General features: G+C 48.1%; 2 protein-coding genes across 3 annotated transcripts in view; both read right to left on the bottom strand.

The window, feature by feature from the left end:
* Positions 1–4,413: 4,413 nt before the first annotated feature.
* Positions 4,414–10,985, bottom strand: cyp7b1 (cytochrome P450, family 7, subfamily B, polypeptide 1). Its single transcript, XM_030160405.1, has 6 exons — positions 10,772–10,985; positions 9,595–9,731; positions 5,990–6,592; positions 5,599–5,805; positions 5,175–5,353; positions 4,414–4,812 (listed from the first exon to the last, which is right to left on the bottom strand). The coding sequence occupies exons 1-6, from the start codon at positions 10,834–10,836 to the stop codon at positions 4,486–4,488; spliced, it is 1,518 nt and encodes a 505-aa protein (XP_030016265.1). The 5' UTR covers positions 10,837–10,985; the 3' UTR covers positions 4,414–4,485.
* A 669-nt stretch (positions 10,986–11,654) lies between these two features.
* LOC115437220 (armadillo repeat-containing protein 1-like) overlaps positions 11,655–16,155 on the bottom strand; it is a 10,281-nt gene continuing 5,780 nt past the window's right edge. For both annotated transcript variants that reach the window (XM_030160439.1, XM_030160438.1), the window contains 6 exons: positions 16,144–16,155; positions 15,967–16,058; positions 15,473–15,665; positions 14,834–14,950; positions 14,663–14,737; positions 11,655–14,528 (listed from right to left, as the gene is read on the bottom strand). The exon at positions 16,144–16,155 is cut by the window's right edge. In XM_030160439.1, the coding sequence (XP_030016299.1) occupies positions 14,337–14,528; positions 14,663–14,737; positions 14,834–14,950; positions 15,473–15,665; positions 15,967–16,058; positions 16,144–16,155 (681 nt within the window). In that variant the 3' untranslated portion in view covers positions 11,655–14,336. The remainder of the gene's footprint in view (positions 14,529–14,662; positions 14,738–14,833; positions 14,951–15,472; positions 15,666–15,966; positions 16,059–16,143) is intronic.

Here is a 16,155-nt window from a genome sequence, read left to right as displayed (position 1 = left end):
AAAACTAAACTATAATGAAAAATCCAAAACTTAGAACCTTGGTGTGTGGGGTGGGGGGGTGGGGGGTTAGAGGGGTCAAACTGTGGTTCTACAGAAGTTTCCAGAACAGCTGAACCTGTTGGTGGAAGTTGGACCATTGAAGTGGGAGAACTGGAAAAGTCACACTTGAAAAGAGTTCAATCCCTCCAATGTATTAGAAAAGACTGTGGGGAAATGAAACCAAAGTGATTATTATTCAAAAAAGATTTGAGCCAATTAATGCTGAAGGTTCCATTTAAAGAGTTGGTTGAAGACCACCGTCCTCATATTCTTTAGTCATTTCAATTGTTAATGGAGTGGATTTTCTTTTTCTAAATATAATCCAAATGAATCGGATTCTGTTTTTTTAATAACACTATTAGGAAGAGTTACGGAATCCTGTGGACAGATCCATGTGGACAGACGCTCCAGTTTGGGTCCAAATATACAAATATAAAGGAGCTACCGGTAATGTTCAGTTCAGTTCAGTCTGTTTCTGTCCTACTGTCCAAATGTTCAGGGTTCTAATTCAATGGGATCTTTAGAGTTTTAGGATTTCCTCTGAACACTCTGAGCTTCTGTGAACTGACATCAGCTCACATTTATTTAGGCTTCATTCGAACGCTGATGATTAGAGAAGAATTCAATAGTTTTCAATATTTGGGGAATTTCTGATGCATGTTTGGTAAAGGTTGTGGAGTCATCTGGGACGTGGACTGGACCTCCAAGAACATCCAGTGGAATGGTACTAGAACTGTGGAGGAGAACAGAAAGCATCTGTGAAGTGGTTCTAAACAGAACATGACAGAGGGGACAGAAGGGACAGAGGAGACAGAGAAGATGGAGTGGACAGAGGAGATGGAGGGGACAGAGGAGATGGAGGGGACAGAGGAGATGGAGTGGACAGAGGAGATGGAGTGGACAGAGGAGATGGAGGGGACAGAGGAGATGGAGGGGACAGAGGAGATGGAGTGGACAGAGGAGATGGAGGGGACAGAGGAGATGGAGGGGACAGCCTTGATCAGCTGATGGGAGATGTCCACTCTGAGGACAGACTGAACTATTCCTGAACTTTGGACCAAATCCAAGTGACTTTAAAGGTTCCAGATGAATATGTGCTCAGTAGAACCCAAAGCCGTGTCCAGTTAACCCTTTGTCCTCCAGTCATGTCCAGATGAACCTTATTCTGGATGGATCTGCCCTTCATTAAACTGAGTCTCTTAGAACTGGATCAAACTTTGTCTTCAGTCTGTTCACATAAATTAATGTTTTAATTTTATAATCACTATTTAATAGAGTAATGGGTCTAAGATGATCTAGAACCTTCAGGTCTAGGTTTGGGGATTAAAGTAAGAACACCTCGTTTCATAGATGGGGACACAATCAACAAAGAATCATTAAAATGAACAAAATGTGGAAAACAATAACGAAATGAAGAAATTTAACAACAAAATAAAAACACATGAAGTCATGACCAAATGAAGAACAGAACGAAAGGAAATGAAACAATACTCCAAAAATGTGAAGACTAATCAAGCAAAAGGAGAAAAATGTATATATATGTAAAAGAAATATGTGTGATAAGACTAGTCTATACATGAAAACATCAGATCAACACTTTGGGTTTAAATTCATCTGATTCAAAATAGATTCAACACATTTAATCTGAGGATGAGCAGGAAGAAACTGTAGAGCAGACCAAGAACATCCACCGTATGTAGACCAGGACTGGGACTGAGACTGGGACCAGGACCGAGACTGGGACCAATACTAGGACAGAGACAGGGATCAGGACCGGGACTGGGACCAGTACCAGGACGGAGACAGGGACCAGGACTGGGACCGAGACTGGGACCAGGACCGAGACTAATACCAGGACAGAGACAGGGACCGGAACCGAGACTGGGACCAATACCAGGACGGAGACAGGGACCAGGACTGGGACCGAAACTAGGACCAGGACCGAGACTGGGACGAGGACCGTGACTGGAACCAATACCAGGATGGAGACAGGGACCAGGACTGGGACCGAAACTAGGACCAGGACCGAGACTGGGACGAGGACCGTGACTGGAACCAATACCAGGATGGAGACAGGGACCAGGACCAGTACCAGGACAGAGACAGGGACCAGGACCAGTACCAGGACAGAGACAGGGACCAAGACCGGGACTGGGACCAGGACCGAGACTGGGACTGGTACCAGGACGGAGACAGGGATCAGGACCGGGACAGGGACCAGGACCGAGACTGGGACCGGTACCGGGATGGAGACAGGGACCAGGACCGAGACTGCAAGGCTTGCACTAGCCTATCGCCACATCGCCATTGGCAATGCATTTTCCTGGTTGGCGAAGTTGTTTTCAACCTGTGTAGCCACAGTGGTGAAGGTATTTTACCACTTACGGAAGCGTGACATTCACAGTTAAGTGCAGCAGGTACGCTGTGGAGGAGTAATGTCAGCAGTGTGGAGATTTTTCAAAATAAATGATGGTGATAAAAGTAACGCTGACTGCAAGTAACGTTACAGACACAGAAAGATACGGATGCAGCGTTCTGTCCGTCCTCTGCGTACATTTCATCTGTTTTCCAGGTGCTGGCAGATGCGTACACAGACAGAGAATACCACCGGGGGTACAGAGTGGTGCAGACCGCCACCAGCAGTAGAAAACGAAAGTTATCGCTCATTTCTCTATTCTCTGTCTGCTGATGCTAAGTTTTTAAACCTTACCAGCGAAAACGCTGCAATATAAGTATCACATTAATGTTGCCTCTGTCGTCTCCATGTTTGTTATTACTGGCTTTGTTCTTCTTCTCAGAAACTTTACTCTTCTTTGTGGTATTTGTCCAGTATGGTTAATTAAGAGCGGCGCCCCCTGGTGGATTAATTGAGAAACATTCATTCCACTGGTAAATTTATTTTATATTGAATCTCATACTGAATCTCATGAACATCAGTGGTCAGAATAACTGTATTTGTAAGTCTATCATTTATTGTTTTGTTATACATTAAAATAGAAATAAAAATAGTTTAGATGAAAATGTTGACTTAAGTTAATTTTTTATGATTTTCTTGTATGAAACTGAAGCCAGACTGAACATATTTTTAAACTCAAAATGCACCAGAATGCAGGAAAAAGACTTCATTTTTCCCAAAATTTCCTGGATGAGCTATCCTTGTTGCCGCGGTCTGCTACGTGCCCCACTGCTGGGACCCAGACTGGACCCAGACTGGACCCAGACTGGACCCAGACTGGCTGTGGCTTTCTGTGGCTACACTCATGTCTACTAATGTAGCCACAGTGGCAATATCTTTCATTTTCCTAGTGCAAGCACAGGACTGGGACTGGTACCAGGATGGAGACAAGGGACCAGGACCAGGGCTAGGACTGGGCCTGAGATTGGGACCAGGACTGGGGGACAGGCCGGGTTCAGAACCTGAAGGTGAACCCTGAGCCCCCAGGGGTTCTTTTGGGGGGCTTCCTGGTTTCATCTGGGATCAGTCCAGACCCTTTAAAACCTCGGTGCGTTTCCACTGACATCACCCAGAAAACATGGACCCTGGTTAAAAGACCTCGTAGGGGGTGGGACTTTTCACATTCCCTGAAATCTTGGGGGTGGGGCTGTGTGTTGAAGAACACTGATTGGTGGAACACACTGTCAGCGTTCCTCACTTCCATTCACCCTCCATGTTTAAACCACTCTGAACTGGTTTATTCCAGTTCTAGTACTGGTCTTTAGTAGTCTGTACTGGTTTGTAGAGGTCTGTGGTGGTCCTCAGCCTGTAGTGGTCTGTGGCGGACTGTGGTGGTCTGTGGCGGTCCGCAGCCTGTGGTGGACTGTGGCGGTCTGTGGTGGACTGTGGTGGTCCTCAGCCTGTGTTGGTCTGTGGTGGTCCTCAGCCTGTGGTGGTCTGTGGTGGTCCTCAGCCTGTGTTGGTCTGTGGTGGTCCTCAGCCTGTGGTGGTCTGTGGTGGTCCTCAGCCTGTGGCGGACTGTGGTGGTCCTCAGCCTGTGGCGGACTGTGGTGGTCCTCAGCCTGTGGTGGTCTGTGGTGGACTGTGGCTGTCGTCAGCCTGTGGTGGTCTGTGGTGGTACTCAGTCTGTGGTGGTCTGTGGTGGACTGTGGTGGACTGCGGCGGTACTCAGTCTGTGGTGGACTGCGGCAGTCCTCAGCCTGTGGTGGTCTGTGGTGGACTGTGGCGGTCCTCAGCTTGTGGTGGTCGGTGGCGGTACTCAGCCTGTGGTGGTCTGTGGTGGACTGTGGTGGACTGTGGTGGTCCTCAACCTGTGGTGGTCTGTAGTGGACTGTGGTGGTCCTCAGTCTGTGGTGGTCTGTGGTGGACTGTGGTGGTCTGTGGCGGTCCTCAGCTTGTGGTGGTCGGTGGCGGTACTCAGCCTGTGGTGGTCTGTGGTGGACTGTGGTGGTCCTCAACCTGTGGTGGTCTGTAGTGGACTGTGGTGGTCCTCAGTCTGTGGTGGTCTGTGGTGGACTGTGGTGGTCTGTGGCGGTCCTCAGCCTGTAGCGGAAGTGGACATCTTTAGTGGGCTGCAGGATCCCGAGTCCAGCTCGGCTACAGTCCAGCGTGGTGCGCTGTTGGTGGTCCAGGTCCAGGTCAAAGTAGACCAGCAGGAGACACAGGAACTGTTTGATCTCATTGATGGCGAAGTGTCGTCCGGGACACATGGTGGATCCGGATCCAAACGGCATCAGGTAGAACTTGAGCCTCTGTCCGTCTTTGTAGAAGTCCGTCCTCTCTCTGCCGTCCACGAGGAAACGGTCGAACCGGAACGACTGACGGGACACAAACAGGGAGGGACAGGGAGTTAGGGTGCACCTACCTGGACCACATGGACCAGGTCCCACTATGACACTGGTACTGACCCTGTCCATTCTACCAGGCACCATTTTGGATCAAACCCAGTAAAGTTTCCACGATAAAACTTCCATAAGTCCATTTGTTCATGTTCTTGGGACTGGTCACATGACCAGTCACATGACCATCCTTAATTCTATTCATATGAAAAAGAAAAAAAAAAAAAGAAAAACGAAGGGGAAAAAAACAATCTGGGTCTCCAGAACCAAATTCAGGTTCTATCTGACCTCTGACCTTAGAACAACTGTTAGGGTTCTATCTGACCTTAGAACAACAGTACCTGCGGGTCTTCGTAGACCTCCGGGTCCATGTGCACACTCTGCGGGTACAGGGCGATGATGTCCCCCTTGCGGACTGCCACGCTCCGCTCTGAGTCCAGCCTCAGGTGGAAGTCCTCCTCGACCACCCGGATGTTCATGGACGCTGTGGACAGACGCAGGCTCTCATTGATGGCGCTCTCTGTGGAGGGAAGTGGCAGAGTTACCACGGCGACCACGGGTGAACGCCATAGTCGAGGTGGAGCTTTACAAAGATGAACCACATGTTTGTATCTAACGAGGAGATGTGTAGAAACCCCGCCCTCAAGAGTTCATCACATGGACTCGTAGCATTCAGGATCTGGACCAGGACTTGTGGTGCGTTCAGGTCCTTCACCGCTCACGTAAGTCACAACATTCAGAGAACAATGAGTTATGAAAGCGTACCCAGGTACAGGAGCCGGTCCAGCTGGTCCCTGCTCAGGACTATGTCCCTATCACAGCAGATCTGGACCCCGCTCTGGTTCAGGACATCCTGGATCTCCTGACGGACCGTCTGCAGGGCCTCGGGGTGACTCATCAGGTAGTACATGGACCAGAAGGTGGCGGGGGCCGTGTTCCCCACCGCTGCCCACAGGATGGCAAAGTGATGAGCTGAGGAAAACCAGACCACATGAGACCACATGAGCCACACCAGACCCACACCAGACCCAGACCAGACCCATAGCAGTCCCACATCAGACCCAGACCAGACCCACATCAGACCCAGACCAGATTCACACCAGACCCACAACAGACCCACGTCCGACCCAGACCAGACTGGAGGTAGTTCTCGTACCTGCTTTGTCCATGTCCTTCAGTGTGTCGTACTGGTCGAAGGTCTCCGCTCGTTGCTGGATGAACTTGGACCTGTTGGACCACTGGGACATCTTCTGCGGCAGGAAGTGATTGATGAGTTTGAGCCGCGTGGCCTCGGTGTTTCCCAGCAGCCACAGGGGCGTCTGGGCAATGAGCAGAGGGAACATGGTGTCAAAGCGGAGGAAGTCATCCTTCATGGGGCCCATTCCGGGATGGCGCCAGCCCGATGGCGGACGCCCGTACATGGTCAGGAACGTAGCCTCAAACATGACCGAAGTGCAGAAGTCGTACGCGAGGCCCGTCCTCCAATGGTCTGAAGCCTCATTCAGGTAGTCCTGACGGAAGACCGCCATCAGGTTCGCCATCATGCTCTCTGTCAGCAGGGTGAGGTTGGACCCCTGGAGGAGATGGAAGGAAGAGCTGATCTTGTCCCCGAGACCCGGGAACCTGACGTCATCCACGGGCGGATATCCGAAGGTGTACGGAGCCACCACGTTAGTGAACTTGTGGAAGTCCAGCTGTCGGCCATGTTTGATGATGTTGGGGTACATTAACGGGTTCATGATGAAGGTCATGTAGTTACCTGCAGAGGACGGAGTGAAGACGAGTGAAGAGACAGGGGACATGGTTCAGTCTGAGATGGACTCTGAACCCGGAAGCCTGAAAACAGAGACTGTCAAACTGGACCACCTGTGGCCTGAATTCAGATCCACCCTTCACAATAAAAGCCTCTGTACCAAGGAGACAGCGAGGGGACAACAAGGGGACTGTGGGGGGACAATGAGGAGACAGTGAGGGGATAATGAAGGGACAACGAGGAGACAACAAGGAGACACTGAGGGGACTATGGGGGGACAACGAAGGGGCTATGGGGGTACAACGAGGGGACAGTGAGGGGATAATGAGGAGACTATAGGGGGACAATGAGGGAACAATGAGGGGACTATGGGGGAACAATGGGGGGACAACAAGGGGATAATGAGGGGACAACAAGAGGACAACAAGTCACCAAGGGGATGATGAGGGCACAACAAAGAGAGAAGGGGACACAGAGGAGACAGTGACATTTCCAGAAAAAACCTTGTGAGTGTAAAGTTATAATTAATAATATACGAAGTGAATATATTTATATAGTTTCTGCAGAGAAAGGACTGAAGACAACAGAAGATGCAGTGAAGACGAGTGAAGATGACTGAAAACGACTGAAGACAACTGGACTGAAGACGCAGTGAGAGGACGTGAGGACGACAAAAACCCTGTTCAATTCATTCACAGTGAGTAAAGGACAGTTGGACCTGGAGACGGACACTTTTAGGACCCAACAGAACCAGAACTGAAGTATAGGGACTCAAACATTGAGATCTGACACCTGACCCTGGTCCTGGTCCTGACCCTGGTCCGGACCCTTGTCTTCTTCTCAAACATTATCAGCAGAAACAAAACTAATGCTCGAGCACTGTTTTCTACTGTTGACAGACTAACAAACCCCCCTGTGGTAATAGCACCTGAACTTCACTCTGCCAGGGCCAGCAATGACTTTGCTTTGTTCTTCACAGAGAAAATTCAGCACATTAGACAGGCCGTGAATTCCTCAACACCAGGTTCAGGATCTGTGCTGTCTAAAAACCATTTAAACACCCTGACGCAGTTTAATCCAATCAATGACAAAAATCTGGAGGACATTCTACACCAACTGAGCTCTTCTTATTGCTGTCTACATGTTTTACCCACAGATTTTTTCAAAAAAGTTTCACACATCATGGCATCTGACCTGTTACAGATTGTAAACGTGTCTCTAAGCTCAGGAGTCTTCCCACAGACCCTGAAAACAGCTGTTATTAAGCCACTCCTAAAGAAGAACACTCTAGAAAAGACCTCAATGAACAACTACAGGCCGATATCAAATCTTCCTTTTTTAGGTAAAATCATTGAAAAGGCTCCAGTGTCCCAACAGCTGAATTACTTCTTAACAGTCAACAGCTGCTTTAACGTCTTTCAGTCAGGTTTTAGACCACATCACAGCACTGAGACAGCTCTGCTCAAAGTATTTAATGACATTCGCTTAAACACAGATCATGGCAGATCTTCAGTTTTAGTGTTACTGGACCTTAGTGCTGCATTCGACACAGTCGACCATGATATATTACTTGATCAACTGGAAAATTGGGTGGGACTATCTGGCACAGTTCTTGATTGGTTTGCATCCTACTTAAAGGGCAGGGATTATTTTGAGTCAATAGGTAACTTCAAATCTGAGCAGACCAAAATTACATGTGGAGTCCCCCAAGGCTCCATCCTGGGGCCCCTTCTGTTCAACATCTACATGCTTCCACTGGCTCAGATCATAGAAAAAAACAAAATAGATTACCATAACTATGCAGATGACACACAGCTCTACATTTCAATGTCCCCAGGTGACCATAGCCCCATACAAGCACTGGGTAAATGCATGGCGCAAATATCTGAATGGATGGGCCATAACTTTCTTCAGTTAAACAGAGAAAAAACTGAGGTAGTTGTTTTTGAATCCAAGGAGGAGCGTCTTAGAATCAGCATACAGCTCCAGTCACTTCAGTTAAAAACCTCAGACCAGGCCAGGAATTTGGGTGTTGTCATGGATTCAGACCTGAATTTTAAAAACCACATACAAACAATTATAAAGTCAGCTTACTATCACCTCAAGAACATTTCTAGGATTAAAGGACTGATGTCGCAGCAGGACCTTGAAAAACTTGTCCATGCATTTATCTTTAGTCGAGTTGACTACTGTAACAGTATCTTCTCTGGTCTGCCTAAAAAGTCTATCCGACGACTGCAACTGGTCCAGAATGCTGCTGCTCGAGTTCTCACTAAGACCAAGAGAGTGGACCACATCAGCCCAGTTCTGAGGTCTCTACATTGGCTCCCTGTCTCTCAGAGAACAGACTTTAAAATTCTCTTACTAGCATACAAAAAACTGAATGGTTTAGGCCCAAAATACATCAGAGACCTTCTAGTCCAGTATGAACCATCCAGACCACTCAGGTCATCTGGTGCAGGTCTGCTCTGTGTTCCCAAAGTCAGAACTAAACATGGAGAATCAGCGTTCAGTTTCTATGCTCCGTATATCTGGAACAAACTACCAGAAAATATCAGGTCTGCTGAGAGTCTGAGTTCTTTTAAGTCAAGGTTAAAGACTCACCTGTTCACTGCTGCCTTTGACTAAAAGGCTTTTGACTTTTTAAATTTTATATTCTCTTTGAAACTCTGCACTGCAACTCTTACTTTAATATGTGTTTTTTTGTTGTTGTTGTTTTTTTGTTTTTTTTATGTGTTGTATTCCTACTTGCTGTTTTTAATCACCTTTTACATGTTTCTTTTATAATGTTTTAAATGTGTTTCTTTTTGTTTCTTTTATTTCAATTTCCTGTGTGAAGCACCTTGAATTGCCTTGTTGCTGAAATGTGCTATACAAATAAACTTGCCTTGCCTTGCCTTGGTCCTGGTCTGGACCCTGTAGATCATGTGGTTCACTGGCGGCCTGGTTGAACTTCCTGTAAGTTCTCCAATAATGTGTGGCTGTGACCTTTGACCCCAGACTCTCACCTTTGATGTAGACAGTGAAGACGTCTCCATGCCTCCTCCTCTGCTCTTCCAGAAATGCATGTGCATCTTTTCTGAACTCCAGAGCTTTTCCCAGGTACGGGATCCAGCCGGTGATGAGCGGCGGTTCTCCGACCCTCCTGAAGAACAAACCCAAAAACAGACAACGACTCAGAACCAACAGACCTCTGTCCAACAGGAGACAGAACCCAGGCCATTCCTGTCCTTCACTGGACCCTCAGGGGGACCACAAGCCGCCATTGGGAACCGCTGACATCTGAAACCTGAACGCAGACAAAGGCTGACACCCTGACCCACTTAAACCACCGACACCTCTGTTCAGGACTGGAAACGGACACGGGTGACCTGAAAACCCTGAACACACACACACACACACCTCCCCAAAGGGGTGCCAAGGGCTACTGTTTTTGGTTTGTTTGTTTGTTTGTTTGTTTGTTTGTTTGTTTACACTTTAGCAGTAAAACTGTTGGTTGAATTCCTACCTAATTGGGTTTATAGATTAGCACTGACCCAGAACAGATGTGGTTGCAGTTTGGTTAAAGGAGGTAAAAGGTCACATTTTTATGAATTTTCCAAATCTTTTTTCCCCATTTACTTATGATGGAGGACATGTGTCTATGATGACATCAGCTGGACTGATGCCAAAGTAAGCTACAGTAGGTGAGGGGCGGGGTTTGTTGGTCCTGGCCCCACTGTGTTGTCAGGTCAAATCCATAAGAATTGTCCGAACACATAAACTCCCTTAGTTTGATTATTCACCTTAAAATGTCAAAGTCTAATCAGTGACAGTGTTGAGGAAGTTTACACTAAACATCATCTGGTTCGGATCTGGTTCAAATGGGTTCGGCTCATCAGGTCTGGAAACCCCCCTAAGTAGCGCAGCTGATCCGGGGTCGGTACCACCCACTGAGGTGGGTCCACATGGACCCCTCAGGTCTGCTGGACTCGGACTGGAAACTGGACCGATGGGGTAAAAGGACGGAGAATCCAAGTCCAGATGTGGACCTCGGAACTTGGACTACGGAGATCCGGATCGGCTCCGAACATCAAACCGAAACCACCGCCTCTGACTCCGGAACACAACTTTACCTGGACTTCCGAGACCACCAACTAAACCGAACGAGCTCAGCCGAACCGGGTCGGACCAAGCGGGACTGACCTGGTTCGTCCGCGCAGCAGGACCAGGACGAGGAGACCAAGTAAGACCAGGAGCAGGGGGGACATGGTTCAGTCTGAGACGGACTTTGAGCCCGGGACCCGAATATAGAGACGTTCAAACTGGACCTGGTGAGGACAACTAGATCCGGATCAGGCCTTTACAATAAAAGCCTCTGCACGACCCTCGGCATGTCCACAGGAGAAGACCAAGGAGACAATGAAGAGACACAGAGGAGACAATGAGAATAAACAGACTCCATCTTTCACACGTACACTTTATTAATGTCAGTGGTTGAATTGGACTCATGCTTTTATTTTGACAGTCCCATGTCTCATTTCCTGTTACACCAAAAGTTTCCACATTTCTAGTGACGTCATGACCCAAACCCGTTCACATCCTCAGAGAAGGTTTTAGTTCATAGCAGATCCTTGGACAGGTCTGTCCTCTGGATCAGAGTCCATGGGGTACGTGGACCTGGGGACCCAGACCTTCAGGAACAGGACCTTCAGGATCCGGACCTGGACATTCAGGACCAGTCTATGGTCTTGGTGGACTGGGTTTGTGTCCTCCACTACCGTCAAACCTTGATGGGTCCAGATGTGGAGTTAAACCTGGACACAACACAAAGAACACAGACACTGTCCACACCACAGACACTGTCCACACCCCATGTCCACATTGTGTCCGAGGTCCAGTGTTGGACAGACGTGTCAGTTTTGTTCCTGTCGAGTTGCGTTTTTTGCTAATTCTTGAACTTCCACAGACCTACATTTCAACTGTTGACCTTTAATAAACTCTTTGAGCTGAGGTGCATTCAGGCGCTGTAGGCCCAAACTAACGGCACCACTCAAAGAGCCTCATCGGTCCAAGAACCAAGCCGATCCAGGAAACATCAGAGGTTTTATTGTGAGAAGAACCTTGAAGAGTCATGACATCACAGACTATTTCCATGGTGATGAGGAGGATGAAGGTGTCAGTCAGATACAAACCAGTACAAACAATGTTCAGAAGGAAAACCAACCTGAGTAGAAACAAACCAGCAGCTACACCAGACTGAACACAGAACCGTCAAACTATCAAAACAGTCAACGTTTGGGATCAGGATGATCCAGGTACTGATCCGAACACAAGCCCAATGTCCGCTGGAAAAGACCACGCCTGGAATTCAGTCAGTGTGAAGGAATGTACGCAATAAAAAGACCGACCCGGACCAAGGAAAGTGAATGCATCACAGCAGAACCCGTTTTGAAGGCTGGAAGTTCGGTGGCTTTTGTCTGTGGTTTATTTTGTCGTTTTGTTCATGTGCAGTGTCTGTCACATTTTGACCTTAAAGAACCAACGTTGTTTCAATATTTAACAGGTTTCATCCTGTTGTGTAAAACTTTGGTAGGAAACGCGTTCAATGCTGAAGTTAGAAGAAAAAAAAGACGTTTTCTGCAAAAGTCATGATCCCAGTGGTAACTCATGTTCACATGGTTCTGAAAATGAAGTTTGATCCAAGTAAAATGGTAAGAGTTTCAGCACCTTATATAAAACAACAAGAAATCAAACCAAACAGCCTTTTAGAACTGGTTCCAATGTGGACCGTGTTCATTTATGACTGTCAGAGGAATCAAACAGATAATAGAAAGAACACTGAGGAAAAAAGAATTAAAAAAGAATAAAAAGAAAAATAGAAAAGAAAAAAACTAAACATAAAACCAATAAAATGAAAACTTTTTTAAAATGAAAAAATATACGTATTTTAAAAATAATAATAAAAAATAATATAACAATAATAAAATAATAATAGAAATCCCACTGATATGTGATTGTGGGTGGGTTTCCTCTGTGGTGTTGCCGTGGAAACGACAGTGAACATAACCAGGGTTTAGTTCTGATGGTTTGGTTCCAACTGTTCAAGGCTTCGACTGAAACCTTTGTTCTGGTTCTTCATATTTTTGTCAAAGGACATTTGTACGAGTGAACAGTTTTAGGGTCTTACAGGTCGGTCCAACCCACTTAGCTGAGTGTCAGTTTTGCACTTTGCAGATTCATCCTGCAGGCCGGACCGGACCTTGTGGTGGGCCGCATGTTTGACTCCCCTGTTTTAGATGGACTTCAGTGAAAACCAGATCAGATGAAGGTCGATGTCTGGGCCTAAATTCAGCTTCAGTAACAGAACCACATTCGGATCGACACCAGGTTCTGATTAAAGGTTCATGCTGAATGTGATTGGACAGCGTGCACTAGGCGGAGCTATGGGCACACCTGGCAGGTACACAAACACACAAACACACAACAGCATCACATCAGGACAGTAGAAGTCTGTATGACGTCAGAACACAACAGTGACACACAACAACCCCCCCCAGACTGGACTCAGACCAGTGTCCCCAAAGACAACATGTCCCCAGGTCAGAACTGAAGGACCGGACCCCCCAAGAGCAGGAACCAGCCTTTAAACTGGAAATAAAGGGTCTGATGCCCACTGCCCAAACCCCCCCAGACCTAGTTCAGGAGGTTTCAGGTGGTTTCAGGGTTCTGAATATGTGGGCGTATATTCCACCTAAACCTGATCATGCTCTTCACCTTCACAGTAAAATCCTCTTCATTTAAATATCAGCTCATCTCTGTATGACTTTTATTCTCCCAGATTCTAGTCAAAGAGGTTTTGTTTGTCATAAATCTGACTCCAAATTGTTAAACCATCAGTCAGTCAGTCAGCCAATCAGCAGGCAGCAGGAGGCGGAGTCAGAGGACACAAACGCCATCTGTCCTGGCTGTGATTCCCCTCATCCAGTCCACGCAGACTTCTGCTTTTGACACATTTACTGCAGATCAAACTGCAAAATAAAACCTGTTCCCATGGAAACATGATCCACCAAAAAAAACACTGTGTGACCCACGGTGAAGGGTGACGACCTCCAACTCCGCCATGTTTCTGTTTATCTCACAGTCATTTCAGGAGTAAAATGTCAGAAGTGATGACAAAGGGCTGAGATGCAGTGTTTGAGGATGTGGTGAAAACCATCATCCATGACCTCTCCAGAACCGGTTGGTCCAGGTCTGTTTGGTCCAACCCATGGTTCACAGTTCAGTTCAACCTGTGGTTTGGCCTGGAGTTTACAGATGGAAACTCTGAACAACCCCCCCCCCCCCCCCCCAACCCGGGGTGGAGATCCAAACCGAGACCATCTCTGCAGGTCCACATGGTGGTCTGGAGGTTTTGACCCGGTTTGAACTGCTGCGCGTTGACTGGTCATGTGACACAAATCTGTAAACCGCCAGTTGTCATCATTCCTGACACCAGCACAGGCTGATCCAGAATCAGCCAACACAACTGAAGGCACCGCTGACCGAGCTCCGATGGAGGTCGGAGGAGAAGTGTCCTCGTTGTTCTAACTCGGTGTTTGTTCATGCAGGACACTTCCTGTGCATTAAGACATTTTGGTTTGTAACAGATGAGCCCTCCCCTGCTCTGTTCCCATGGCGACACACGCCGTCAGATTTGGCAGCTGGTTGGGTTTGGCTGTGAGGAGGCAGAGCTTGAACAGAGGGGGAGGACCGTGGTGGCCTGAGGAGGTCACCAGTAGAAGGAGCGGGACAGGAAGTTGGCGGCGGCGCCCAACCAGCTGGCCCCATCCTGTCCAGATCCAACCCGGCTGACTGCCTTGTCTGGCTCCTGAGACGGACTCTCGTCCTCTGGAAGGTAGTCTGGCAAGTCCTGGTTCTGCTCCACCTCAACCGAGCCATCCTCCGCAAACGGGATCAGCACCTGCACACAAATGAGATGAAAACCACAACAAGGTCAAATCCCCGGATCAGGTCTAAGTACTGAAGAGACTAAACACCCCCACCCCTCCCTATCTGTGTGGACGCTGGTCCCAGCTGGACATAAACCAGACTGACCTCGTGTCCATTCTCTCCTTTCACCACCTGCTGAGCCTTCATCACCTGCGTGGACGCGATCGCCGTTGCCAAAGCCTGAAAACACACATTCACACCCACCATCAGCGTCTATGACGTCACACACTATAGTTCCAAATCTCCGTGGGTGTCAGAACCCCCTGCCGGTCTCACCTCAGCCTTCAGGTCGGAGCGGATTCGGACAATGCATCTCTTCACGGCCATCTGGAAGGTGAAGCTGATGACTCCTCGGATCTTCAGCAAAGCCTCCTCACACAGACTGCGACGATCCTGACGGCCAAGAACCCATTAAACATCAGCATCAGGTAGCCCCTCCCCCAAATGTATCACAAACCTGACTGTGACACAACAGAAGCTCAGGCACCCCCTCCCCCAAACGCAACATAATGGGCAGCAAACCCAGTGTTATTTACCAGAGAAAGTCCTTTTTAAGTGTGTTCTGCATGTGCGTTCTATGTGTGTTCTGTGTATTGTCTATGTGTGTTCTGCGTGTGTTCTGTGTTCTATTCTAGTCTATACTGGTCATTCTCAGACCCTTTATTGACGCTTTATTGGAACAGATTGGTTTTGCGCTACAGAATCAGATTTATTTGGACACATTCAGAAAAGTCATCTCACAGTTGACAGAAAAGTACTTCTAATTTAAAAGTGCCCAGAAAACTAGTGTCTGCTCATTTTCGTTCGACAGTTACAAGTTGTTCTTGTCTGTAAAATCTACCTGACGCCCCACCCTACTGATCCACATGGACTGTGATCTCAGACCAGGCTGGTTCTGGTTCTAGTTCATCTTACCGGGTCATCCAGACCGTCGATGTGCAGGATGACAGTTTTGGCCCTCTTGTTGCTGGATCCAAGAAAGAACTGGGCTTTACGTCGGCCGCTGACGGTTTCCTCCGCTGGCTCTGCCTCGTCGGCGCCGCCGGACGCCTGCAGGAGCTCATAGATCTCTGACGCCAACAGCTTTGTCTCTCCAGGAGTGGTTGACCTGAAACCAGAGCCACGTGAAGACAAGAGGCTCTGACGGAGAACCAAACCAGGGTCGCTATAGTGCCCGCAGGTGCGCAGCCCAGAGGTACAAGAGAGATGCAATTGATTTGACCATTTCCCTTTTTTAAAATTTGTCCTAATTAAAAAATCTGATTTCGATTTAAACTCGATTAATGGTGCAGCCCTAAGTACCGCTGAACGTGGACTGTGCTGTGGTCGATCATCACGTACGAGAACACAAACCCTGGGCAGGTCCTCTACATCCAGCCTGAGGCCTACCTGTCCAAGTGAACACTCACTTTTGTACGACGTTCTGCAGGCTCAGCATCATCCCCAGCTCCGTCTTCAGCTTCTCCCGATTGGCTCGACATTCTGCCAGGTAGCGGATCGCCTGAGAACGACAGCCAATCACAGCAAAGACTGATGACACTGGACCAAGGAGCAGAACCAGCTGTCGTCGTGACCCAACCACTCACCAGTAGGGCGGA

The sequence above is a fragment of the Sphaeramia orbicularis genome, chromosome 17 (assembly GCF_902148855.1).
Source record: "Sphaeramia orbicularis chromosome 17, fSphaOr1.1, whole genome shotgun sequence".
NCBI classification, from domain to species: domain Eukaryota; kingdom Metazoa; phylum Chordata; class Actinopteri; order Kurtiformes; family Apogonidae; genus Sphaeramia; species Sphaeramia orbicularis.
This window is presented reverse-complemented; position numbering and strand designations above follow the sequence as displayed.

Coding starts and splice junctions, on each gene's coding strand:
- cyp7b1 (XM_030160405.1), bottom strand. CDS start 10,836: ATGTCCCCCCTGCTCCTGGTCTTACTTGGTCTCCTCGTCCTGGTCCTG. Junction 5,354..5,598: donor GGACCGGCTCCTGTACCTGG/GTACGCTTTCAT, acceptor TTCCCTCCACAG/AGAGCGCCATCAATGAGAGC. Junction 4,813..5,174: donor AGGTCTACGAAGACCCGCAG/GTACTGTTGTTC, acceptor GTGTCCCGTCAG/TCGTTCCGGTTCGACCGTTT.